The sequence below is a fragment of the Siphateles boraxobius genome, unplaced genomic scaffold (assembly GCF_051911475.1).
Source record: "Siphateles boraxobius isolate OS27281-9 unplaced genomic scaffold, OSU_SipBor_1 48, whole genome shotgun sequence".
Classification (NCBI taxonomy): Eukaryota; Metazoa; Chordata; class Actinopteri; order Cypriniformes; family Leuciscidae; genus Siphateles; species Siphateles boraxobius.
In genome coordinates this window covers 7,205,839-7,231,745 of record NW_027509119.1, presented here as the reverse complement: position 1 = coordinate 7,231,745, position 25,907 = coordinate 7,205,839, and the positions used below count along the sequence as shown (strand labels likewise).

The 25,907-nt window shown below is 41.9% G+C and overlaps 1 protein-coding gene across 7 annotated transcripts in view; it reads left to right on the top strand.

Moving 5' to 3' along the window:
• pmfbp1 (polyamine modulated factor 1 binding protein 1) overlaps positions 1–25,907 on the top strand; it is a 261,062-nt gene that overhangs the window by 181,474 nt on the left and 53,681 nt on the right. For all 7 annotated transcript variants that reach the window (XM_077201843.1, XM_077201841.1, XM_077201840.1 and 4 more), the window contains 5 exons: positions 308–364; positions 5,773–5,964; positions 10,374–10,529; positions 10,605–10,685; positions 22,843–23,010. In XM_077201843.1, the coding sequence (XP_077057958.1) occupies positions 308–364; positions 5,773–5,964; positions 10,374–10,529; positions 10,605–10,685; positions 22,843–23,010 (654 nt within the window). The remainder of the gene's footprint in view (positions 1–307; positions 365–5,772; positions 5,965–10,373; positions 10,530–10,604; positions 10,686–22,842; positions 23,011–25,907) is intronic.

The following is a 25,907-nucleotide window of genomic DNA, read 5'->3' as shown; positions in this document are numbered from 1 at the left end:
AAGTTTTATAAAAAAAAAATGGCCAGAAAGTAAATGTGAAATGTGTGTTTGTTTAACACTCACGCCTTGCATGAGTCCTTAAGTGTGTTTTTCCCTTCAAAAGAAGAACAATAGTGGAGACAATACAACAAAAAGCCATTGTTACATTCTCCTGCAGTGTACCTTAGTAGAGGTCAGATAGATCATCTTCTCTAGGACACACTCTGAAGGACTGTGCATTTTCTTTACTTTCTTTTGCTGTTGTTCTTATGCATTCATCCCTCAGCGCCTCTCCGTTCTCTTCATCTCTCCCTCTCTCTTGCTGCAGGATTGTATAAAGGCAGAGGAGCTGAAACGAATGAGAGAAGATCAACTCAAGGACAAGGTCTCTCAACAATCCACTGCCTATTAGCTTCTAAGCAATGTCTTCCTCACCGCAGTTAAGTGCCAGTCATAACCTTGCCATAATTTGAATTAGAGCTGCAACAGCACGTGTTTTTAACACGAGACCCCACACACACGCCTACACAATCGCCAGTGATGGCTCCGCTCAAAACAACGTCTAAAATTATGGCTGGCCCTAAAATGAGATGTAATATTAATGTGGTGCAGAGGCCAGATCCCAGCATCATGAAGTACAGTTAACGCCAGTCATGCTCAACAGGCCACCATTGAAAAGATGTTCTGAAAAAGGACATATTTTACACGTTAATAGAGCTTTTTTTAAACTTGTTAATGACCCGTATGTCATCATTATGTTCAGTTATATTCAGTTCATAGACTTTTAGTTTGTTTTCATTCCTCACATGTGTTTCCCGCCACTGTGTATTGAAGTTCCTGCCTGTGTTCAGTCCAGTGTCCGGTATTGTTTGTTCGTTACACGCTGTCTCACCTGTTGGCTGTATTTCTGAGTTATTGATTAAACAAACTTGTTATTTTTCAATCATCTCGATCTACCTTCTATCTAATAGTGGCACCGTAACCCCAAATATAATGATTCTCTTACAAGGACCACCTTCCTAAAATATCAAGGAAATATATTTATATATATATATATATATATATATATATATATATATATATATATATATATATATATATATTAACCACTTATTTTATAATATATAACTGTATGTTTTATATTATAACTATATATTTTAATTTGATATACAAATGTATAGTTTATTTTACTTTATTTTGCAGTGTCCATGTAACATGTTACACATAGTTACTATAATTTATAATCCTAATCCAGACCCTAATCCTAACCCTATAGTAAGTACATGTAGTTAATTAACTTTACTCTGTACTTAAATGTATAATTACACTGTGATAATACTGTATACCTTAAAATAAAGTGTTACCATATATATATATATTTATATATATATATATATATATATAAATGTACTTTTTACCCCTTTTTAATATACAAACCCAAAAAGAAACTATAGCTGTCAATAGAATAAAATAAGTATTGTTAATCTCATAATTTCTGACCAGTCTTTAGAAAGAAGAATGAATAAAATAATATTTAATTTGGAAAATTGAACTTATTTATTTATATATTTTCCTAAAATAAATTCTGAATATTTTCTGTGGATCCCCCCTAACAACCTTTTCAACCTTTACTGGACACTAGTTTGAAAACAAATTTGACTAATTTAATTGTTTTTTTACACAATTTTTTCTGAACTTTTCCACTGATCCCTTGCGGTCCTCTGAGGGTCCCTGTACTAAATTTTAACTAGTCAACTAATCAGGTCTTAAGTAAGCACTATAAACTAGCCGACCTCACTAACTGAATAGTTGGTTGTTTGAAGACTAGTTGACCATTCTAATCCTTAAATTTTTCCCCCACCTGTGCAGTTACAGTATGTGTACAAGCCTTTGCCCTTGACCTTTGACCCTTTACCCATTGACCTTGAGTGCAGATTTGACGCATTTGGTCCACCTTTCTTTTCAAGCGTTCAATTTACTTGCACATGTGTATTATTTTCCACACACAAGTCTGTACGGACACAAAAAATTGGACTGCATGCGGATGGTGTGTGTGGACATCTGTGGACTGTGCCGATGGCGAAAAGTATGTCTGTGAGACGAGGACAAGGGAAGCATACTTTGGGCCTTAGGTAGGCTGGACCCGTGTAAGCGTGAGGAGGGTAACCTGAGGGCGAGCGCTCAGTCTCTCTTGTTTTTACACTTTGGCCTCCATGTGCTTTGGGACCTCAGTAAAACAGCTGCTTCAAAGTGCGACCAACCGCCACTTAATGCTGCGTTTTCCTCCGCTCCTCGGACAAGATTACTTTCCAAACACAACGCAGACAGCTTGATTAATAGAGGGCTCCGGCGAGGTGCCCGCCGCAGTATATTTTCACACTTACTTACGCTCATTTCATTCGCATAGACTTTCATGCGCTGATCCTTTCACCGCAGGAGTTCGTCGGTTCATAAAATACATACGGGCCTTTGAGGCTGTCTGTGAAGACTCTTTAAAGATTCTAGATGTGTTTGAGAGCTGATGGACAAGGTCACTTCTCATCTGTGTGTGGACGTCAGTCACGTTGTGATGCAACATTCATTAAAAGTTTTATGTAAATGTAGAACTTACTGAGGATTGTGTATATTTGGAGCTGAAGCTGTGATGTACATACTGTATATCATCTCAGCTGTAAGGGCGTTTTCTCACCTGAAAGTCAGCACCAAGGTCCGAACCAAAGTTCACGTTTTGATACATTTTATACTTTCAGAAAGTTTTGGTTTGGTTTCACACTGCAATTATGCGAGCGCACTAAAGAACTTTACGTGACATACTTGTGTCCTGTCGTCATCATCTATGTGGGCTGCATCTTGACATTGATTGGCTTGTAAACGGACGTGCATCTGACGTCAGCGTGTTGTCAATTCGGCGGGTAACTTTGACAACATGAATGAACAGACGCATATCGTTGCAACTTCGGAAAGTGTCTCCATTTTTGTGCGTTTTTTCCAGTTGACTTCTTATTCTGTCATCAGACCATACTTCAATTAAAAACCTCGTCTCCTCCTCTCCCCATGTGCTACCACGGCTCATTTTTCCTGCCACCTTCTGTTTTTTCGGCTATGCGGGAACCACCGGAACTTCCTGTAAAAGGTCTGAAAGTCCGAACCATACAGAAATGCTTTCACACTAGAAACGAACCAAACCTTTGTTCAGTTTGAGACTACCTCTTTTCGTCGGACCAAATTCCGTCTGTTTGGTCCGGACCGTGGTCCGGGGGAGGTTTCACACCTGTAATTTTGATTCGGACCAAACTGAAAAGTCCGAAAGTCCGGACCAAACAAGGTAGGTTTGAAAGGGCCCTTAAACTCTTCTGCTCAGTGTATATTTGTACGGACAGTGAGAGATAGGACAGGAATTATGGCAAAGATGAATGATTTCCGGAAATGTTGCAAGCCAGATTCAAATTTGATTTGCCCCCTTGAACATCATGGATCAATGTGTCAACACATATGGGAACTCTGTATAATTTAAAACCTAACAGACTTACTTTCAAAAAATGTTTTGCTTGAAAATATATACCTTGTAATGATATAGGAAAATATATCGAAAAAATATGAAAAAATATCATAATCGAGGAGAAAACAAACACTTTATTACCCAAATTGAGCAAACATATGAAATTTGGTGCATTTTCTGATTATTATATGGCCAAATAGTAAGCAGTAATAGTGATACAATTCTGATAGCTTGTAATGTAAATCAATGAGATCTTTATAACAGTATATCAGTACAGTACATAAAATGCATATCAGTTGTCACTCTATATCTTCCAATAGTATGTCTTAGTACGATAATATTTAAATTCTTATTTTTATGATCAAAGCTCTGTAGTTTTAAAACATTTAATGCAGTTTTAAAACATATAATGCAGTGTAATACAATGATGATTTAGAGATGAACAAATAAACATTCCTCAAAAGCCTGCTGAATTATATTTGATATTTTAACATGATTTTACCAAAAAAATTAGCTTCTGTCCAGAAAGTGTCCATCATGAAATAGCAATTGTGGCGAACAGGACGGCCGAGGGACGTGAGAGAACGGTGCGAGGCCGGTGGCCTAATGAGCAAACCTGTGAAGCACAGCGGTCTCGCATCTCTCACGGAGGAGCGGAAGCATAAAGGAGGAGCGACGACGTTGATGATCGAGAGAGGAACAGGCCTGTATTTTAGTTGAGTTTTATTTTAGCCAGCAGTCGTTTTATTTTAGGTAAGCCAGCAGTCGTCCGCGAGGGGCTGCTGGCGGTATTTTAGTTTGGTTTGTTTTATTTTAATAAAGTTTATTTGAATGTTCGCCGGTTCCCGCCTCCTTCTTCCCTGAACATTGCTACACTGGTGCCGAAACCCGAGAAGAGGGAGGAACGCGAGATTCAGAGAGTCCTCGCCGCTGTGGGGTATCCGCGGTGCCATCGAGCATGGTGCGCGAGTTGCCGCCGCTCGCTGTGGGCCGGAGCCTGCTGCCATCCGCCAGAAGGGGAGGAGCAGGGAGCGGGGGACTCGCGGCCATGGATGCTCGAAGCGGTGCGCTGGAGTGAGTTTCCGGTGGGACGGTCGAGCTCGCTGCCGGCCGCCTGGGTATTTGAGGGGCGGCTGCCATCTGGGAGGGAGAGGATGAGTCGCCGCCGCTCGCCGTGGGCCGGAGCCTGCTGCCGTCCACCAATGAAGGGGAGGAGCAGGGAGCGGGGGACTCCTACCGTCTGCCCAAGGCACCCGAGGAGCCGTCGCCGTCCACCGGGCGGCGGAAGAGCGTCGATCCGTCCACCGAGGGGTACCCAGCGTCACCGCCAGGCACCGCGGAGAAGATCGCCCAGCTGGTGGAGGACCAGATGGCAGCGCGTTGTGGGAACCGGACCAATTTTTTTTTTCTCTCTCCCCTCTCTCGATCTGTCGCTCCTCATGCTTCCGTCTCTGTTTCCCTCGGCTTGTCGGTCCATACCCCCCAGCGATCGCCGCCGCCGAGGGGGGGGGGAGTAGGCACAGGCTCGTGGGTACCCCCCGGCCTGTGAGGGGCGATGGGGGTATGTGGCGAACAAGACGGCCGAGGGATGTGAGAGAACGGCACGAGGCCGGTGATGCGATTGCTAATGAGCAACACCTGTGAAGCACACCGGTCTCGCATCTCTCACGGAGGAGCGGAAGCATAAAGGAGGAGCGACGACGTTGATGATCGAGAGAGGAACAGGCCTATATTTTAGTTGAGTTTTGTTTTTTGTATTTGTGTTTTATTTTAGCCAGCAGTCGTCCGCGAGGGGCTGCTGGCGGTATTTTAGTTTGGTTTGTTTTATTTTAATAAAGTTTATTTGAATGTTCGCCGGTTCCCGCCTCCTTCTTCCCTGAACATTGCTACAGCAATATAAAAGTTATTCTCACATTTACATTATAAAAATGAGTAAAGATTTCACAGCAAAAATACATATGAACCAGGACCTGAAGGCGGACCGTTTTAGAATGATTCTACAAGGCCTTTACTTGCTAAAAAAGTATTAGCTATCAATCCGATAACGAAGAATGTAGTAGATTGTGTACAACAGGTTTTTCTGCAAAGTTTAGGTCTTATTGATAATTTAGTAGCCTTAGAAATATGCACATCAAATATCATACAGTAGGCTTCATAGGATTAAAGTAATTGCTGCTCGGTTTGATATTTCTGTATCTAGTCCAATGACATTTATTTGTTTTGCTACATTTTCCAAATAGGATTTGGTGCCACTGTACATGCATGTATAAAGCTTCCTGTACATGTGTGTGTAGGTCAGGCATCAGGAAGATCTGACTGCTGAGCTGCAGAGAGGATTTGACCAGAAGGAGAAAGAGCTGAAGGAATGGAAAGAGCGATGGTACTCCGTCTCAGAGAGTCTCCAGCACGCACACACACTGATCCAGCAGACCCAGGACCGGGCCGTCAGCAGTCTGCAGGGTGATGTGGACACACTCCATATAGCGGTGAGGGCAGTGGAACGTAACGCAAGGGGAAAAACAGACAGTATTAAAGGATCAAGGTCAAGGTCAACATTCAGAGGTCAAAAAAGTCAGTAAATTCACATATTTAACGGAAGGGCTTTAGTATGCGTGTGTGATCAGTTCGAAATCATACAAATAGAATGAAGCTGTTATAATTTCAATAAATGCATTGAAGGGATAGTTCACCCAGAAATGAAAATTCTGTCAGTATTTACTCACCCTCATGTTGTTCCAACCCCGTAAGACCTTCGTTCATCTTCGGAACACAAATTATGATATTTTTGATTAAATCTGAGAGCTGGATCACTCCTCCATAGGCTTCTTAAGGGATTGAAGCTTGCCAGCCCCTAAAAGTTATTAAAGACATCGTTAAAATAGTCCTAGTGACTACTGTGACTCAATCTTAAGTTTATCAAACGACGAGAATGCTTTTTGTGCGCAAAAAAATAAATAACGACTTTATTTCACTATTTGTTTCCTTCTCTGTGGGCCTCGAGTCAGTTCACTAGTGTAATAGCGCAGTTCTTCTGTTGTTGTACGTCACATGCATCACCCACATGACCAGCGTCGGGCAATAGTGAGCCTACGTGTGACGTAGCTCTATGCTATCACACTACGTTAAGTGACTAGAGGCCCACAGAGAAGGAAATTAATAGTTGAAATTAAGTCGTTATTTTAGGTTTTTTTGCGCACAAAAAGTATTCTTGTCGCTTGATAAATTTTAAGATTGAGCCACTGTAGTCACTTGGACTATTTTAACAATGTCTTTAATAACGTTTCGGGGCTGGCAAGTTTCAATCCCTTAAGAAACCTATGGTCTCAGCTCTCAGATATAATCAAAAATATCATAATTCGTGTTCCGAAGATGTACGAAGTTCTTACGAGGAACAACATGAGGGTGAGTAAATACTGACAGCATTTTTAATTTTGGGTGAACTATCCCTTTAATGGACTTTATTTATGTTTATAAATGGCATAAAACATTTGATTAATATACATACATTAACCTGTTAACTTTTTACAGCCCACTCAAAATACAAAAAACTTAAAGAGGAAAATGTAGAAGAGGAGTGAGATTATAGATGAAAAGCTAAAGAGACCAGAGGAAAGACTGAAGGAAATAAATGAGAAAGAACAGGGGCGAGTGGATGGCAAGAGGTCTACAGGTCGCCTGACTGTGACTCCGTGACCTCTCCTCATTCACACATCAGCACACGTGGGGCCAATTAAGCTCCAACAGCCCCCCCACCATACCCCCACCACACACACACACACACACACACTCTTTTTAAACCAGGCTCAATGTACAGTCTACTTATCATGGCCAGTAAGTTTGTATTTGTTCAATTTTTTAGCGATTTAAAAAATCCCAGTTCAGGGATTAAAAAAAAAAAAGCGGGGTTACACTTTATCCCAATAGTCCACTTTAGACCACTAACTATTACAAGTAAATTTGCAACTACATCTGAACTAAATCTCATTCATTTGCAACTACAAGTCAACCAACTCTCTTTAATTTGCAAGTACAATCAACTAACTCTGATTAGAGTATTAGTAAACTGTTAGGTTAGGGTTTTGGTTAGTAGAATTTGTTGACATGTACTTGCAAAGTTACTTATAGTCTGTTGGGGAACCATTAAAGAAAGTGTTTCCAAAAGCTATATTTTCAATCATACAGTTTAGATTCAAGTATATTTAGATTGAAGAGTCCTTAATGTCAGCGAGAAATGTAAATTAACCCTGTTTCTATCTGTTTTCACTGATTCTGATGTCAAATATTTTTTTTTGTCCACCATAATATTTTCCTTGTGCAATAGTTAAACTCAAGCAATTCACTTATTACTTAAGCTTATACCCTTCACACGACCCCAAATACCAACCTGACTCGCAACAAATCCTGACAAAATGCTCCAAGGACCCCTGCTGCTTGAATTTGTGTTGTGTCTTCCTTTATGATTACTGTAGGCAATATGATTAGACGGTCTACTCTCTGCTTTATATCCTGCATACACTCCCAGAAATGCACTAAAATCATATTTTATTTGAAGTTGGATCATTCTGTTTGGAATAAAGGGGGGAATGGTACTTTAGCAGATAATTATGTGTAATCCACAATCATTTCCAATAATAACAGACAAAGTGGTTTGAGCCCACGTTATCCAATTTGCCATTTAATGTGAGAAAGGCTGTTGCTCGCTCCCTAAAAATTGAACCATTTCCTTAAATCGTCAATTTGCCATGCATCCAGAATGCATGGAGGGCAGAAAGAATGGAACATTATATGCCAGTACTGTCCTCATATAGAAACAGAAGATGATTTATTTTCTTTCTCTTTCTTTGTTTTGAACCCTGCTGTTTTTAATTGAAGACTGTTCTTGGTCTTTTAGCCTGGTCAGCATGAGGACAAACTGGAAGTAGACGTCTTGAGAGATACTATAACTCTCTTATGCTCATTGAGGTTGCATTTATTTGATCCGAAATCAAGTAAAAACATTAACATTGTGCAATATCATAAAAATTTAATAGAACAGTTTTCTATTTTAATATATCTTAATATGTAATTTATTTCTGAACACACACACACACACATATATATATAACACATATTATTCATATTATTTATTAATAAAACAATAATTCACCATTAATATTCATAATATTATTCATATTAATATAGAATACATATTATTTTTGAACACATACATATATATATATGCATCCATGGACAAATCTGAGGTGAATTAGAATATTAAATTTTCATGCATATTCAGCATTAAATTAATTATTAGATATTCCTCACTAGGCACTTCACTAGTTTTATCTTTAAGTACCTTTTCACAAGCGTGTAGGAATCTGAAAATTGTTCAGGGCCAACTAATCATCTCAGCTCATGAATATGAAACGCATGACAGTTGCCTATTAGTTGTACCTGATTTGCTGCAAGGCAGACATTGGTAAATAGATGCTAACCATAGCCAGTTTCCACCAGAGAAGGCCTTTGCAAATCTGAGGCCCATTTTAAACAAACAATGTATGCAATGCGACTGCGATTACTTTATTATCTCTGTTATTGTTAACTCTTATTTCACTCTTAATATTCTATTTATAAACCTATTCTTCTTCGACTATCCACGCATTGTAATCACGACCGAAAACAAAATCCACATTCAATCTTTGTCACTCTCTCGGCCCCTCAGCGATCTCATAACGTCTTGTTCAATTGACATTTGTGCTTGTACGGACAATATTTATTAAACAATGGTGGACCCCAGGTATGATTTTATCAATCGCAGATGTGAGATATAAATATTTAAAATGAAACTATGGGAAAAAAGTCTTAAACAGTGAGTCATTCATTCATTCATTCAGTCAAAGGATTCCATCAAAACGCAGACTCATTCAGTTGCTAAGAGACGCACAATGGTTCAACTGTGGATTTGTTGCAAAATAAGTCTAAAATGAAAGTCACCTAACATTAACTTCTTGTTTATTGAACTGTTGTATAAAATCAACACCATCACATTTGCAATCATGCTGATATTGGGGAAAACGGCACTCTACATCCTGATACAAATATTAAAAACAAGAACTCAAATAGGGACATTTTTGCCTCATATATCCTGATTTTTGAGGGGCATTTTTATTCATTTTAGTGGCATTTTTGCCCCAAGCCCCTGTTAACTTCCGTGATGGCAGGGACCAGCGCTCTTCTGTTGCGAGGCCAGTTTCAAGTGAGTTATAGCAAAAACCGCTACTGCTTACCACTTTACCAATGCTAATATTTGACAGTAGCTAGTCTTGCATAGCCACACAACACATCTACACTTCCTCCTGATTTCCCTCAACATGGGGATAAGAGAGCTGTCAGTCAATAAATGGGAAAACAAAGTAACTTGAGAAAGTAACTCAGATATTTTGCTGTAAATGTAAAAGTGATGCATTACTTTACTCGCTAATATATCAGCAACACTGGACGTGATGTTTGAGGCTGAGACTATAGACATCTGCTGGTATGGGCTGTTTTCTGAGAGAGAAGGTGCTTAGAGGTTCTTCAATACTTGTTGCCACGAACCTGCCTTTTTTACTTTTGCATTTACTTTGAACTAGTTTTATTGACTGTTTATCCAGTCTGCCGCGCAATTGGAATAAACAAGTCCAGTATAATGCACTTGTTTACTCCAATTGAGCGGCAGACTGGAAAGCCGCTAGCAGGTCTAGATCAGAGAGAGATCAGAGAGAGCTTAAAGACTGATGAGCATCGATACACTACCTGATACTACACCCTCTCCAGCCTCCATGATCTACACATCAATAAACACATCCACTGACCGGCATGAAGCAACCTGACCTACAATAACATATCTTGCATCTCTGTTCCTATGCACGAACAGCTGGTTGAAGAGGAGTCCACGGTCTCCAGGCTACATGAAGTAGAGTATCAGAGGGATCTTCTGGCCTCCAGAATAGCTGAGCTGAACTGTGACATCCAGCATCAGGAGAAAGACTGCAAGTGGCTCATAGAGCAACAAAGAGCAGAGCAGGACGAGGTACAACGCACCACATGCTTTGGTAAATCTGTGTCTGGTAAGGCTCCTGTAGAGTTAAACCTGTCTGTGTGGTAGGTGTCCAGTAAAGATGAGGTTCTGAGACTGAGGGGAGACGTGCGGGCCGCTCCGGAGAGTCTGACCGCTACACAAGATGAGGTGAGGAAAACCTGTTAATCATTTTGTCCACTGACCTTTTGTCTGTTTTTTTAAGGTATACACATATTGCAATTATAGTCACGTACACTATCTTTCAAATGTTTGGGGTCAGCATGACTTTTTTTTGTGTTTTAAAAAAAAAAAACTCTTATGCACACTAAAGCTGCTTTTATAAATCCAGTAACAAATACAGTGGAAAACATTAATATTGTGAAATATTATTACAATTTAAAAGAACTGTTTTCTATTTTAATATTTAGCTGTTTTTTCAGCATCATTAGTCCAGTATTCAGTGTCACATGATCCTTCAGAAATTATTCTGTGCTGAGTTGCTGCTAAAGAAACACATCTTTTTATTATCAATGTTTACAACAGTTGTGCTACTTGTGGAAACCATGATACATTTTTCAGGATTCTTTGATGAATAGGCAGTTCAAAAGAACAGCATTTATTTGAAATAGAAATATTTTGTAACATTATAAATCTCTTTACTGTCTTTTTCGATAAATTGTTTGTGTCCTTATTAAAAAATATATATTAGTTTTGTTCTAATCTGACTGACACCGAGTTTTTGCTCTGATAGTAACCAGATAGCTTGTCTTATTTAGTAAGTAACCAAACAGGTGGAGCTTAGTTAAGGGTTATTCTTTATGTTTTATTTTTTTTATTTTTTTTTAACTGTTTGCTTACATGTTTAAATTATTTGTTACAAAGCCTCACTTGAATCTTTACTTGGTACATTAAATTCTTTACATTTAAGAAGGGTGTAAGAAGTGCTTTTGATCTGAAATCTTTTGATCAAGCTTTCTCGCACCAAAAAAGTCACAATCCATCTGGTCACGACCACTATTGTATACTCTCTCTGACTCTGAGAATTAAATAGACTGTTTTTGATACGGTACCTTTAAGACTTCTTTATATAAATAGCTTCTTTTACTATAGGCTAACCTCAGCATGCTAGCATAATTCACACACCGATCAGAGAAAACGTCTCAGGTTACTATTGTAACCATAGTTCCCTGAGAACAGGGAACGAGACGATGCGTCCATCGACGCCATGGGAACGCCCCCAGCGTGACTGCGTCTGAAGCATCTATGTCAACTAGTCCAATGGAAAGAATGAGCGTCACGGGCGGGTGACGTCATGACCAGGATATGATAAAAGAAAATTGAAAAATTCGAAAATTGCCGAAGCAAGCCGATCACAGGGATGCAGGAAGTATGGCAGGGTGACGCATCGTCTCGTTCCCTGTTCTCAGGGAACTATGGTTACAATAGTAACCTGAGACGTTCCCTTACGAAGGGAACTCAACGATGCGTCCATCGACGCCATGGGAACGAGAATACCCAAAGCGCCAGACTTTCAAATGCCTGAGTGTCAGCCTGTTGTCACACTGCACCAAGCACCTGGGATCCTGGGGCAGCATCCAGGTCCAAGCTGTAAAACCTCATGAATGTGAGCGGTGAGGACCAGCCCGCCGCATCACAAACGTCTTGGAGAGAACTCCAGATAATACGCTTAGAAGCCATACTCCTAGTGGAATGAGCCCTGACCACCACATGGTTGGCCAGAAGACTCACAAGCAAGAAGAATAGTCTCGACTATCTATATGCTCAATAGGTTGGATTTTCTCGACAGAGAAGTCCGATGAACATAAGTGTCCAGTGCTCGCACTGGCACAAGAGGTTCAGCTTTTCCTGGTCCGAAAAATGGGGGAGGACAGAAACCTGCAGCACAATAGGCCTCGGAATAATGGTAGGCACCTTTGGAACATATCCATGTTTCGGGTAAGATTGCCTTGGCCATCCCGGTGCACTCAAGGCAGGTGGGGACCGAAAGGGCCTGAAGGTCTGACTCTTATAGGGACGAAATAGCTAGCAGAAAATAGTCTTAAAAGAAAGGAACTTCTCTGAGACCAAATCTAAGGGCTCGAAGGGAGCCCCAGATAGGCCTTCTAGAACTATTGCAAGGTCCCAAGCCAGCACCTTAGTGCAAGTTGCATACCTCAGCCTCAAAGTGCCACGAAGGAAACGAGTGATCAGGGGGTCTCGACCCAAAAATGTACTACCCACCAGGGCGTGGAAAGCCGCAATGGCCGCCACACATATTATACCTTAAGCGTGGAAGGACATAGACCTGATACAAAGCGTTCTTGCAGAAACTCGAATACTGTGTTTACTGAACAGTTAACCGGATCCCACTGACGCTGGTAACACCAAGAAGTGAAAAACTCTCGAAATAGTGAATATAGTTTCCTCGTACCGGGAGCTCTGGAGCTTAGAATGGTCTAAACAACCTCGGTTGAGAGACCACTCTCTATGAGTTGGGCCCCCTCAGAGGCCAAACCCACAGTTCCCAAATCCCCTGCCGGGGGTGCAATATTGCATCCCCTGCCTGAGACAGAAGGTCTCTCCTGATCGGGACCTCCAAGGGAGGTCCGTCGAGGAGAAAAATTAGGTCCGCAAACCAAATTCAGCTCGGCCAGGGTGGTGCTACTAAATAGGCTTATTCCATCCTGGCGGATTCACTCCAGAACTCCTGGGAGCAGAGCAACGGAGGGAAATGCGTACAGACGTAGCCTCGGCCACGTCTGCACCATAGCATCCAGCCCCGAGGGGACTGGTTGAGTGAGGGATAACCAGAGTGGACAGTGCGTCGTATGCTGAGACGAGAACAAATCCACTTCTGCCTGGCCGTAAAACTCCCATATTTGCTCCACCGCCTCGGGGTGGAGTCCCCTGGCCTCAGCCCCTGCCTCGACAGGGTGTCTGCTCCAATATTCTGGCCCCCCCCGGAATATACACTGCCCTCAGACAGCGTAATTTCTTGAGGGACCAAAATAAGAGGCCACCAACGTGTTGTCTGTGGGTCAAGAACCAGAGTTTCCTCCATATAACCAAGGCGCGGGGATACTGCCGCGTGATCTTGATCGTAAGGAGTGGGTTTCCCCTCAGGGAGAACCCTCTGGTCCTGAGCCACCTCTGTAAAGGTCTCACGTACAGCAGGTCAAAGGGTATCACATTGGACGCTGCTGCCCTGAGGCCTAACAGTCACTGTTCCAGAACAACACATGATGGCCCCTCAGGTCTGGGAGGAGATGTCTCAACGCATTGAAGACGACCATCATCTCTAGGCAATTCATGTGCCAAGAGAGATGATGACTCCTCCACAAGCCCTGAGCTGAGCGGCCTTCCAATACCGCTCCCCAGCCGGTGAGGGAAGCATCTGTCGAGATCACAACTCGATGGCAAAGAGCTCCCAACACCGGACCCTGGGTTAAGAACCAGTGTTTCCTCCATATAACCAAGGTGCGGAGACACCGCCGCGTGATCTTGATCATACGAAGTGGGTTTCCCCTCGGGGAGAACCCTCTGGTCCTGAGCCACCACTGTAAAGGTCTCATGTACAGCAGGCCAAAAGTTATCCCGTTGAACGCTGCTGTCACAAGACCCAACAGTCTCTCTAACTGTTTTACAGTGCGTGACTGGCCTAGCCTCAGCTCTTTTGTGGCTGTTAGGATAGCAGCTACACGAACGGGCGACAGAGTGGCCCGCATCGTCACTGAATCCCATACCACACCAAGGAAAGTGGTTCTCTGTACTGGAGAAAGCACACTCTTCTTGGCATTGAGCCTCAACCCCAACATCTGCATAGGAGCGAGAACGACACCTCGGTGCCGAACCGCTAACTGTTCTGATTCCCCTAGAATCAGCCAGTCATCTATGCAATTCAGAATGCATATGCACTGCAGCCTGGCGGGGCCAGAGCTGCGTCTACACGCTTCGTGAATGTGCGGGGTGATAGAGCTAGACCGAAAGGAAGTGCCTGATACTGGTGTTCTTTGCCCCAAAGAAAACCTCAGGAACCTCCTGTGCTGAGGGAGGATGGAGATATGGAAGTATGCGTCTTTTAGATCTATCGTGACAAACCAGTCCTCGGATCTGATTTGAGTCACGATCTGTTTGAGTGTCAGCATTTTGGACTTGAGTTCCAGCACCAAACACTCCAACAGACGAAGATCTAGTATGTGACGCAGCTCTCCATCCTTTTTTGGAACAATGAGATAACGACTGTAAAGACCCGACGCAATGTCGGGTGAGTACACCTGCTCTATAGCTTTCTTTGCTAACAGGGCCTTTACCTCTTGCTCCATTACCAGAGCCTGCTCGGAATGCACTAACGTGAGCAACACCCCGTTGTAGCCTGGAGGACGAGAACCAAATCTGCCTCTTACTACTAACTGCAGGACCCATAGAGATATATTTGGCAGTAGCTTCCGCGCTGCCAGAAAATCTACCAAGGGAACCAGCCCCTCGAGGCTGGCCTCTGGTGTAATAAAGACAGCCAGTTCGGGGACCTGAAGCATACTGGCAGGAACCACCCGAACTGACTGTTATCGAACCCCCCTCAGAGGGCGCATTCCGACGCAATGTCGAGTTGACGCTGCGCCAGAAGCTCGCTGGAGACCGCTGCGCCCCGAAGCACCAAGGGTGGCGGGGTTGGCAGAACGGTCCCCTGAGGGCACCGAGATGGAAAGGGCACCGTATAATGAGGTGTACACCATTCCACCCCGGTTGGGGCTGCCCTCACCGGTCTGACGCCGGTGGCGCCAGACCTTTTCTTTTGAGCCGCAGCCTTCTCAGCGTGAAGAACGGTCCTCGGATCCGGCTTCTGCTTTGAAGGCTTTGGCTGCTGTGTTGTGTATGAGAAACTAGACGGCTGGAGCTGCTCACGCCCAGCAGCCCCAGGGGGTTGGACATAGCGAGGGAGAGATTATCTTGTATCTTTCTCTATGATTCCCATCAAATTGAGCCAGAGGTGTCTCACAGTGACCACAAGGGCTGCCATCCCTGAGAGATAAATCTGTGGCCCGACGGAGTTCTCAAACCCCATCGGGCCAAACTCCCTCACTTCTGTCCAAATACCGCAGCAGGTCAGCCTGATATGCTTGTAGCACTGCTATGGTGTGCAAGCAGGCCCATGCTAGACCCACTGCCATATATGCTTTTCCCACTAGATTAAAAAATAGTTTTCTTTAATGGTTTAGTGAGAGAAGCCGACGCCTTCAGGTACGATACTGAACCGGGAGACAGATAGCTCGCAAGCGTCTGTTCTACCCGGGGTATTGCCCCATAGCCATACCCTCTTAACCCCCAAATATCTGAATATACATGAATGTGGGGGCTAAAAGACAAGAGGAGTAAGGCTTTTTCCATGATCTAGACAGCTCGCTGTGCAGATCGGGAAAAATGGAAGGCCCCGTGATGGAGGTGGAAAAATAGAGGGAAGGAAACTCGTTTAATCTATTTTATTTTTAGGACGAGTGCCCCCTTATTTCTGCTGGCCATAAATATTTAATTTATCTACAGCCTTAGTAAACACTTCCACCAGCTTATTATTTTTTATATATATTTTTTATATATATTCACTCTATTTTATATATAATATATAAACTATCATATATATATATATATAGGCTATATATATTTCTCATACGCTGGGGAAAGAGATGGCAAATTCACTTCCCCCATGATTGTGTCACTTTCAATGCCCAGCACATCTACCTCCTCGGAGGTAGAGCACTGAAGCATTGATTTCTCTCTCTCCCCGGGCGGAAGAGACCGCAGCGCGGGCTTCCGAGACCGGCGAGAGAGCACTGGATCCCTCGTGGAAAGGGAGGAGATAAGATCCGCGGACCCGTCTCCAACCCCGTAAAGAGATCCTATCCGCGATCCACAGGAATGCATTCTCCGCGCTGCCTCGGCAGACGCGGGACCTGTCACCCTGAGAATTGCGAGCCCGGCCACTTTCCTCGAAAAGTGACAGGCGGGAGCGGAGCATGCGAAGCGAAAGCTTCTCACAATGTTGGCAATCAGCCCCCTCGGAGGCTGATACCGCATGCTCTACTCCCAAACCCATCACACAAAGCTCGTGTGTGTCCCTACTCGTTAAATAGCGCGAGCAGGGAGAACACAGAGTTTGTGCAATTGTTTAGTTTCCATAAATATATATATCAGACAGACAACAGTAAATTTAACAGACAGTTTGACACAGATCGCTTGCTGAGGCAACAGAAGCTAATGCCGGTTTGCACCGGATGTGCTTTTATCATATCCTGGTCATGACGTCACCCGCCCGTGACGCTCATTCTTTCCATTGGACTAGTTGACATAGATGCTTCAGACGCAGTCACGCTGGGGGCGTTCCCATGGCGTCGATGGACGCATCGTTGAGTTCCCTTCGTAAGGGAACAGAGCATGTGTTGATATGTACAGCACTTTAAAAAAAAGGGGTGTAGGTGAAACAATTTTCACTCAGAAATTGCTAGTACTTTTGCAAATTCAGAAGAAATGGCAAGTAAGACATTGAATTAAACAACTAAAAGACTGAAATAGTATTTTATTGTAAAAAGTCCTCCAATAAGCTTTGTTTTGTTTACAGCTTCATTGTAGAATTTTATTTCTTTTTTTTTACAGTGAGTAAACGTGGTCGGTCACACTGTATGTTAAGGGTATTGCCACTTAGTCTCCATAAAGGGTCTGTGGCAGAAGCAGAAGCCATGCTTTTAAACATCGTTTCATTTTACCATGATCATATCAGCGTTTACTCGTTTATTTTGGCGCTAAGATTGTGCAATAACTCATAGGCCGCATTTATATTACATGATTCAAGTGACCCAATTCGATTTTGTCCTCCCATTTGACACAGACGGGATATCACCCATGAACGTGTAAGCAGGAAAAAAGCACATGGATTCCGATATTCTCAGATCGGTTTCAGGCCTCATTCATATGTGGAAATAAATCTGATAAGAATCCGATAGTCGTACGTCATTGAAAAAGCGACGGTGGTGATTGATGTCAACTCGGGTGGGCACCAACCACGATCACATGACTCCTTTCAATGGCGCAATGGAGAACGAAGGCCAATTGTTTTCTGACCTTAAAAGATGGTGCAGAAAGCCTGAGGCCTAAGCTTTTCCAGGTCAGTGTGTCAACCTTGGTTTTTTTTCGTTAAGAATATGTAAGCTGGTCAGCAAAAACAAAATCAGATATTGTCAATATATCGGAATTGGGCATCAAGATCTGCAGTGTAAATGTTGCCCTAGATCTGCATCTGAAGGTCTCCGTGGGCCGAAAGCGGACAGGATCAAGGACACGGGCCGTCCAGTCCATCCACACTCACACACTAAAGATGGACCTGACGCCCGCATGTCTCCCGGCTCCCTCTGTACCAAACTTTTGCATAACTTGTCAATTGAAGTAGAAGCCTGTGCTGGTTTATTTATACATCTCTGACTGGTCAGTTATTTGTTTGGCAGAGTGTCCTTGGATGTTTTAAATGGGACAAACCTGTCACTTCAGTGCTGACTGGATGTTTTGAGGTCTTTGAGAGAATTTTCTTTTTCATATTTATTAATTTATTTTGACTATTTTTTTTCAGAGCGAGTGATCGAGCTGTGAATAATGCATTGGATTCTGCTCCATGTACTGTTTTTATCATTAGCATTCAGCCCCAGTTATCTTCCGAACTTATGAGTGCCTGTGAAATGTTTGTGATGTTATTTATTTATGTTGCCCTCTCAATTATTCATTTGTTTATTTATTCATGGCAGAACTAACTGCAATTGGAAAATTCATTTTTGCTGAAGGGCACATAAACCCCCCTCCCCACCACCACCACCACACCTCAATCCGCTCCACCTCCTCTTGCATGAAGGTTTGTTAGTAACTGCTTCATGTGGCATTTCCTAAGACTCAAGGGGAGATGTCATTTTAATCCAAGCAGACGGCTGAAGAGACAGACACAGTGAGAGAGAGAAAGAGAGTACTCTTTTTGCACTATAGAGGTGATGGTGTGTGATTATAGAGAGGCATGTAATGAAAGAGGGATGAATTTGACAGGCCTTATATATCCACGGCTCTACATGTCTCTGTGCCACAGCCGTGCTTCATGCTGTATTCCCTCAGGCCTCTGTGCTTTCCTGCCTTTTCTGGCCATATTTATTTAAATTAAAAAAAGGCTTTATTATACTTATGTCACTAAAGGTTATCTCAGCTGAATTTAGTAGAGTTTGCCATGCTTAAATATTTACGCCGGAAGAAGTTGTTCTTATTATTTTGAATGTTGGACAAAAACAACAGTTTTTGATGTGTAAAATGTTTTTCGTATTCTTTGATTAATAAAAATGTTAAAAATAACATAATTTATTTGAATTAGAAGTCTTATGTAACATCATAAATGTCTTTACTGTCACTTAGATCAATTTGATGTGTCCTTGCTGAATAAATGTTTAGTTTCTTTTACTTACCCAAACATATTTAAGCATATTAGAATGAGTTTTAAAGGATCATGTGACACTGAAGACTGGAGTAATGATGCTGAAAATTCAGCTTTGCGATCACAGGAATAAATTACATTTTAAAATACACCCACCTAAAGGATTATTAGGAACTCCTGTTCAATTTCTCATTAATGCAATTATCTAATCAACCAATCACATGGCAGTTGCTTCAATGCATTTAGGGGTGTGGTCCTGGTCAAGACAATCTCCTGAAATCCAAACTGAATGTCAGAATGGGAAAGAAAGGTGATTTAAGCAATTTTGAGCGTGGCACGGTTGTTGGTGCCAGACGGGCCGGTCTGAGTATTTCACAATCTGCTCAGTTACTGGGATTTTCACGCACAACCATTTCTAGGGTTTACAAAGAATGGTGTGAAAAGGGAAAAACATCCAGTATGCGGCAGTCCTGTGGGCGAAAATGCATTGTTGATGCTAGAGGTCAGAGGAGAATGGGCCGACTGATTCAAGCTGATGATCCTACGCAACTTGATCCTACAGAATTAGTCAATTACAGGCCGATCTCAAATCTAACTTTTCTGGCAAAGATACTAGAAAAGGCTGTATCCTCACAACTGTGTTCCTTTCTTGAAAGAAATGGTATCTGCAAGGATTTCCAGTCAGGATTTAGACCGCAGCATAGCACTGAGACAGCTCTCATTAGAGTCACAAAAGATTTGCTCTTATCATCCGATCGTGGTTGTATCTCTCTATTAGTGTTACTTGATCTTAGTGCTGCATTTGCCACCATTGACCACAACATTCTCTTAAATAGACTAGAAAACTGTGTTGGCATTAGTGGAATTGCATTAGCATGGTTTAAATCATATTTATCTGACCGCTATCAGTTTGTAGCAGTAAATGAAGAGATGTCTTATCGATCACAAGTTCAGTATGGCGTACCACAAGGCTCAGTACTAGGGCCGCTGCTGTTCACTCTATACATGCTACCTTTAGGAGATATTTTTAGGAAACATGGAATTAGCTTTCACTGTTATACTGATGATACTCAGCTCTATATTTCTTCCAAACCTAACGAAACTCACCAATTCACAAAATTATCGGAATGCATAGTTGATATCAAAAATTGTATGACTAGTAATTTCCTACTACTAAATTCTGAAAAAACAGAGATTCTAATTGTTGGACAAAAAACTTCCACACGTAATAATCTAGAATACCGTCTAACACTTGATGGCTGCTCTGTTAAGTCTTCCGCCATCAGTTAGGAACCTGGGTGTACTCTTGGATACCAATCTTTCATTTGAAAGTCACGTGTCTAGTGTCTGTAAAACCGCATTTTTCCATCTTAAAAATATATCTAAATTACGTCATATGCTCTCATTGACAAATGCGGAAACAACTAGTTCATGCGTTCATGACATCAAGGCTAGATTATTGTAATGCTCTACTGGGTGGTTGCCCTGCACGCTTAATAAACAAACTACAGCTAGTTCAAAACGCAGCCGCTAGAGTTCTTACCAGAACCAGGAAGTACGACCATATTATCCCGGTTCTGTCAACACTGCATTGGCTCCCTATTAAAAATTGTATACATTTTAAAATATTGCTGATTACTTACAAAGCACTAAATGGTTTAGCTCCCCAGTACTTGAGCGAGCTCTTAACGCATTATAGTCCTTCACGTCTATTGCGATCTCAAAACTCCGGCCAGTTGATAATACCTAGAATATCTAAATCGACTGCTGGCGGTAGATCCTTTTCCTATTTAGCACCAAATCTTTGGAACAATCTTCCTAACATTGTCAGGGAAGCAGACACAGTCTGTCAGTTCAAAGCTAAACTAAAAACACATCTCTTTGACCTAGCATTCACATAACACTCTATAGACTTCTATAATTCAATATTAGGCTGCTTAGATTAGGTCAGCCGGAACTGGGAACACTTCCCTTAAATCCTGATGTACTCGTTACATCATAAGAAGAATGGCATCTACGCTAATTTTAGTGTCTTTGTTTATCCCGAGGTTTTCCCGCAGCCTGCCGGATCCAGGCCGTTTCCAGATCTGACGAAGGACTTTCGCCTGGACCTGATGACAATGCAGTGCTGAAGTGCCAACTAGCCTCTCCCTATGGAGGATCCCTATACCACTCTACAGATAAAGCTTTGTGGAATTTTTCGGTTCGCGTACCTACCCAAAGTGATAAGATAAAATAAAATTCTGCATCATAATTTATAGACAAAACAAATAGTTTGTTTAGGCATGGTTTGTAAGGAATTACAAACCTGCGCACATATATTCAAACGCACATAACTATAGAATCATTTCTTAATGCGCATGTGAACGCCATCAGCGTCTATCACAGGTTCACGTTTAAAGTCTGTTTAGAGAGAACGGTGTCGTCTTAGAGGCCCCTAATTTAATAACAAATGATCATTTAGACGGAAGTGAATAAATCAAAACTAACTTTAGCTGGAAAAAACATTTTTCAAGAACCACTATAAAACCATCCAATCTCTGTTACCTTAAATTATATGTTTATCTCTGTAAATTTGCTTTGAAACAATCTACATTTTTAAAAGCGCTATATAAACGAGGATAACTTGACTTGACTGATAGAAGAGCAACTTTGACTGAAATAACCACTCGTTACAACCGAGGTATGCAGCAAAGCATTTGTGAAGCCACAACACGCACAACCTTGAGGCGAATGGGCTACAACAGCAGAAGACCCCACCGGGTACCACTCATCTCCACTACAAATAGGAAAAAGAGGCTACAATTTGCAAGAACTCACCAAAATTCCAGAACATGGATCCATCATGCCTTGTTACCACTGTGCAGGCTGGTGGTGCTGGTGTGATGGTGTGGGGCACACTTTAGGCCCCTTAGTGCCAATTGGGCATCGTTTAAATGCCACGGCCTACCTGAGCATTGTTTCTGACCATGTCCATCCCTTTATGGCCACCATGTACCCATCCTCTGATGGCTACTTCCGGCAGGATAATGCACCATGTCACAAAGCTCGAATCATTTCAAATTGGTTTCTTGAACATGACAGTTAGTTCTCTGTACTAAAATGGCCCCAACAGTCACCAGATCTCAACCCAATAGAGCATCTTTGGGATGTGGTTGAACGGGAGCTTCGTGCCATGGATGTGCATCCCACAAATCTCCATCAACTGCAAGATGCTAGCCAATCAATATGGGCCAACATTTCTAAAGAATGCTTTGAGCACCTTGTTGAATCAATGCCACATAGAATTAAAGCAGTTCTGAAGGCGAAGGGGGGTCAAACACAATATTAGTATGATGTTCCTAATAATCCTTCAGGTGAGTGTATATTAAACTAGAAAACAGTTATTCTAAATTGTAATAATATTTCACCTACTGTTTTTACTATATTTTAAATCAAATAAATCCAGCCTTAGTGAGCATAAGAGACTTCTTTCAGAAAAAAAAAAACGCTTAATTATTACAGTTTTGACTGGAATTGTCTGTATATACTTTTTTTTGTGGGTGTGTGTGTATATATATATATGTTGTTAGCTTAGATCTATGGCTTCTCTATACTTTATTAACAGCTATCAATAATCATAATACTAAGGAATCTCAGCCAAAAACACAGTTTACCTTGTTGTTCCATACTTATTATTTAGTAATTTTTATACTGAGATTTTTGATGTTAACAGATTTTTCCCCAAAATCATGACTTGAATAAAGCAAAATCCGGAGATTTCATCTAGGCGAATATGAGTTCCTGCTCTCTAGATACTGGCACTGGCCAAAATCCACATTACTTGACTAGTAACATGCATTTAATGTTGTCATTGTGTGGCTGTGGTGTGTTTAGCTCGCAGAGCAGATGCAGGAGGTACCGCCTAGGATAGAGGAGGTTGTGGCCCTGCAGAAGGAGTTGAGCAGACTTCAGGACATCCTGAAACAGAGAGAGGAGGTGATAGAGAACAACAAACACAACACAACACGACTCCAGCAAGAGACAGACTCTCTTTACAAACAGGTAAACACACTAAAAATCAAAAATTGGCCAGTCTGGGTATTGAGACCTGAAAGAAACCGTGGAGTAAGCATGAGTTTGCTGGTCTTGTTTCTGTGTGTTCAGCTGAAGGGTGTTTGTGAGGTCTCCGGTGAGCGTACTCACGTGTAATATTTTCTGTCGGCTGCATTGACAAACCACACATAGGCATGGAATTCCAATTAACTCCCTTTAATTAGGCCCTCCCTTGCTCATGGCACAGTTCCTTCATTTATTTTAATCTTGTTTATGCACCTTGATTGTTTCGCAATATAGATTTTTTTTAATTAGGCAAGATTGATTAAATTGCATTGATTCTCTGTCCTTATTAAAATACCCCCCCCCCCCCCAAACTGGGGTTATTTTTCATTATTAGCGGTTGTGCCTTCAGCTTGGCTTTAAGTGTCTCTCTCTTCCTCTGTGTGTGTGTGTGTGTGTGTGTGTGTGTGTGTGTGTGTGTGTGTGTGTGTGTGTGTGTGTGTGTGTGTGTGTGTGTGTGTGTGTGTGTGTGTGTGTGTGTGTGTGTGTGTGTGTGTGTGTGTGTGTGTGTGTGTGTGTGTGTGTGTGTGTGTGTGTGTGTGATGAAAATAATGTTTATCATACTTTATTACAGCATCTGAAGACTGGTGTAGTGGCAACCACTTCATGAGCCAGCAGAGGTTTCATTAGAAGCTTGTTTGCTGTTTATTAGTCGCAGTTTCTTACAGAATTGCTCCGAACTACATTAAACCAAAGAATACTGTGTTTGTTTTGTTTCAATTTTGTTTATTTCTTCTTTTCGTTTCAGTTAATATTTAAATAACATAACAACACATTCTCATGTTCACTGTTCTCTGATGTTGTTTAATGGTCACATGACGTGCAAGTAAACTGATAAAATATTTTATCTTTTATTAGTAAGTGTTTTAGTTTACACTTTGGGCCCTATCTTGCACCCGGCGCAAATGACTTTGTACACTGACGCATGTACCATTCGCATGACGCATCTATCATTTTGCACCCGCGCAAAGCGGACTTTTCCCTCCACAGACACACGTCGGTTAACTAAGAAATACACTTGCGCTCCCCGGGGGGGTTCAGCGCAAAGAGGAGGCGTGTTCCGGCGCAAACTTTCCCTCATGCTATTTTGCTGTTCTATAAAACAATTGCGCCACTGACCAGAAAAAACCTAGTCTAAAGTCAGTGGCGCGTTGCGCGTACATTCAGATGCTATTTTAAGCGTGCATGCTTGGCCATAATACAGAGTTTGAACAACGCGCATACACTGTAGATGATTCTCTCATCTACACAGATGCATTTAACTTTTTGCAAATTATACATTATTAAAAGGAAAAATATTAAAACACGAGGGAAATCATTGTTGTGTCCATGACGATGGGGAAAATAGGCATAATTAGCTTACACATTTACCCAAATTATTATATGCATGTTTAACCGAAGCTAATTTGGGTGGGTTTGTCCCAACCCCAATGTCACTTCTCTTTCTTTTACGGCCCTGACGAGAACATCGATCTCCTCGGCTGTTAACCGATTCTGAAGCGCGCCTGGTAAATGCGCCGTTATAATAGTATTGCGCCATGGAACAAGCGCACCTCGTTCATCATGCTCTTAAAGGGAATGTGATATAAAGCTCTTATTGGTTTGTTTCCCGTTTCGCCCAAACCACACCTATGAATAATGAAGCTACTTCAGACCAACCCCTTTTAGATTTGCGCCAGGCGCAAGAGGCATTTATCCCGCCGGGAAAATAGCAACAGCGCCGGGATCCGCCCACAAAGTTACTTGCGCTTTGCAATTTGACACTTGCGTTTCCGATCGTTAAAATAGGGCCCTTTATGTTAAAGGAGCAGTATGTAGGATTGTGGCCAAAACTGGTACTGCAATCACCTTCAAATCACTGTAGAGCAGTGTATCCCCCTTCCCCTCCTCCCTGACTCGAGGTTGCCAGATAGGCTGCAGGATACAGCAGGAACGTAGGCTGCTACAGAAGCTTTCAATGCGCAAGTGACGAGTCCTAAACAGTAGGCTAAGTTTTTTTTTTTTCTGTTAATTATGTTTATGCTTCAAATGAGAGATGTTTTGCAAAGTAATTATATATCACAAAAATTTACTAATGGCGATTAGCCAAATATAATAGTAAAGATGTACGCTCGTATGTGACAGTACATTGTTAGAACAGTAGCTGTTAGTATACTAACGGTAGGTATCTGTCATTGACGTAAGTACAAGCACAAGCCTCGGTCACTGTGTGTAATCGATATCAAAGATACAGCTATTCATTTAGCTGACACTATAAGTGAAAGCGACCAGCTGTATTTTTTAACTTACTCTGCAGTATACGTCCATAACGCTAAAATATGTGACGTGAAAGATTACATGTCATTCTATTATTTTTGGCTGTAGAACTTGCATGATAAACAAGTAGGCTACAAAACGTTCCAAGTGGGACACAATATTCACATCATAGGCTACAATGTGCTTTTCATTGGTGTAATGGATGTTAGAAAAAGTTATTTTACCGTGGAATTGCGCCTATAGTGCTTCCAATTCGATGACCCACCTCCTCCATATGAGCTAACGTAACGTTACTTTGCACGAACTTGCATAACTTTGTTAGACTGTCATGAATATTTGAAATGTCCATTTACATCAAGTACAAGTTAGCCAAACGTGGATGAATCTTACCTGTCCAGAAATTCTTCTCCGTTTTCAGCCGTCTCCATCTTTCAAAGGCATCTCCTATACAGATCCTTGTTTTATTTCGGACTTTGTCACGAAGTATTTCGGATTCATAACGAGTTTATGAGTTTATCAGTTTATCTGATTCGCAACGTTGGACTTTTTTTTTTTTTATCCGATTCCGACACGTTTGTAGCTGCAGC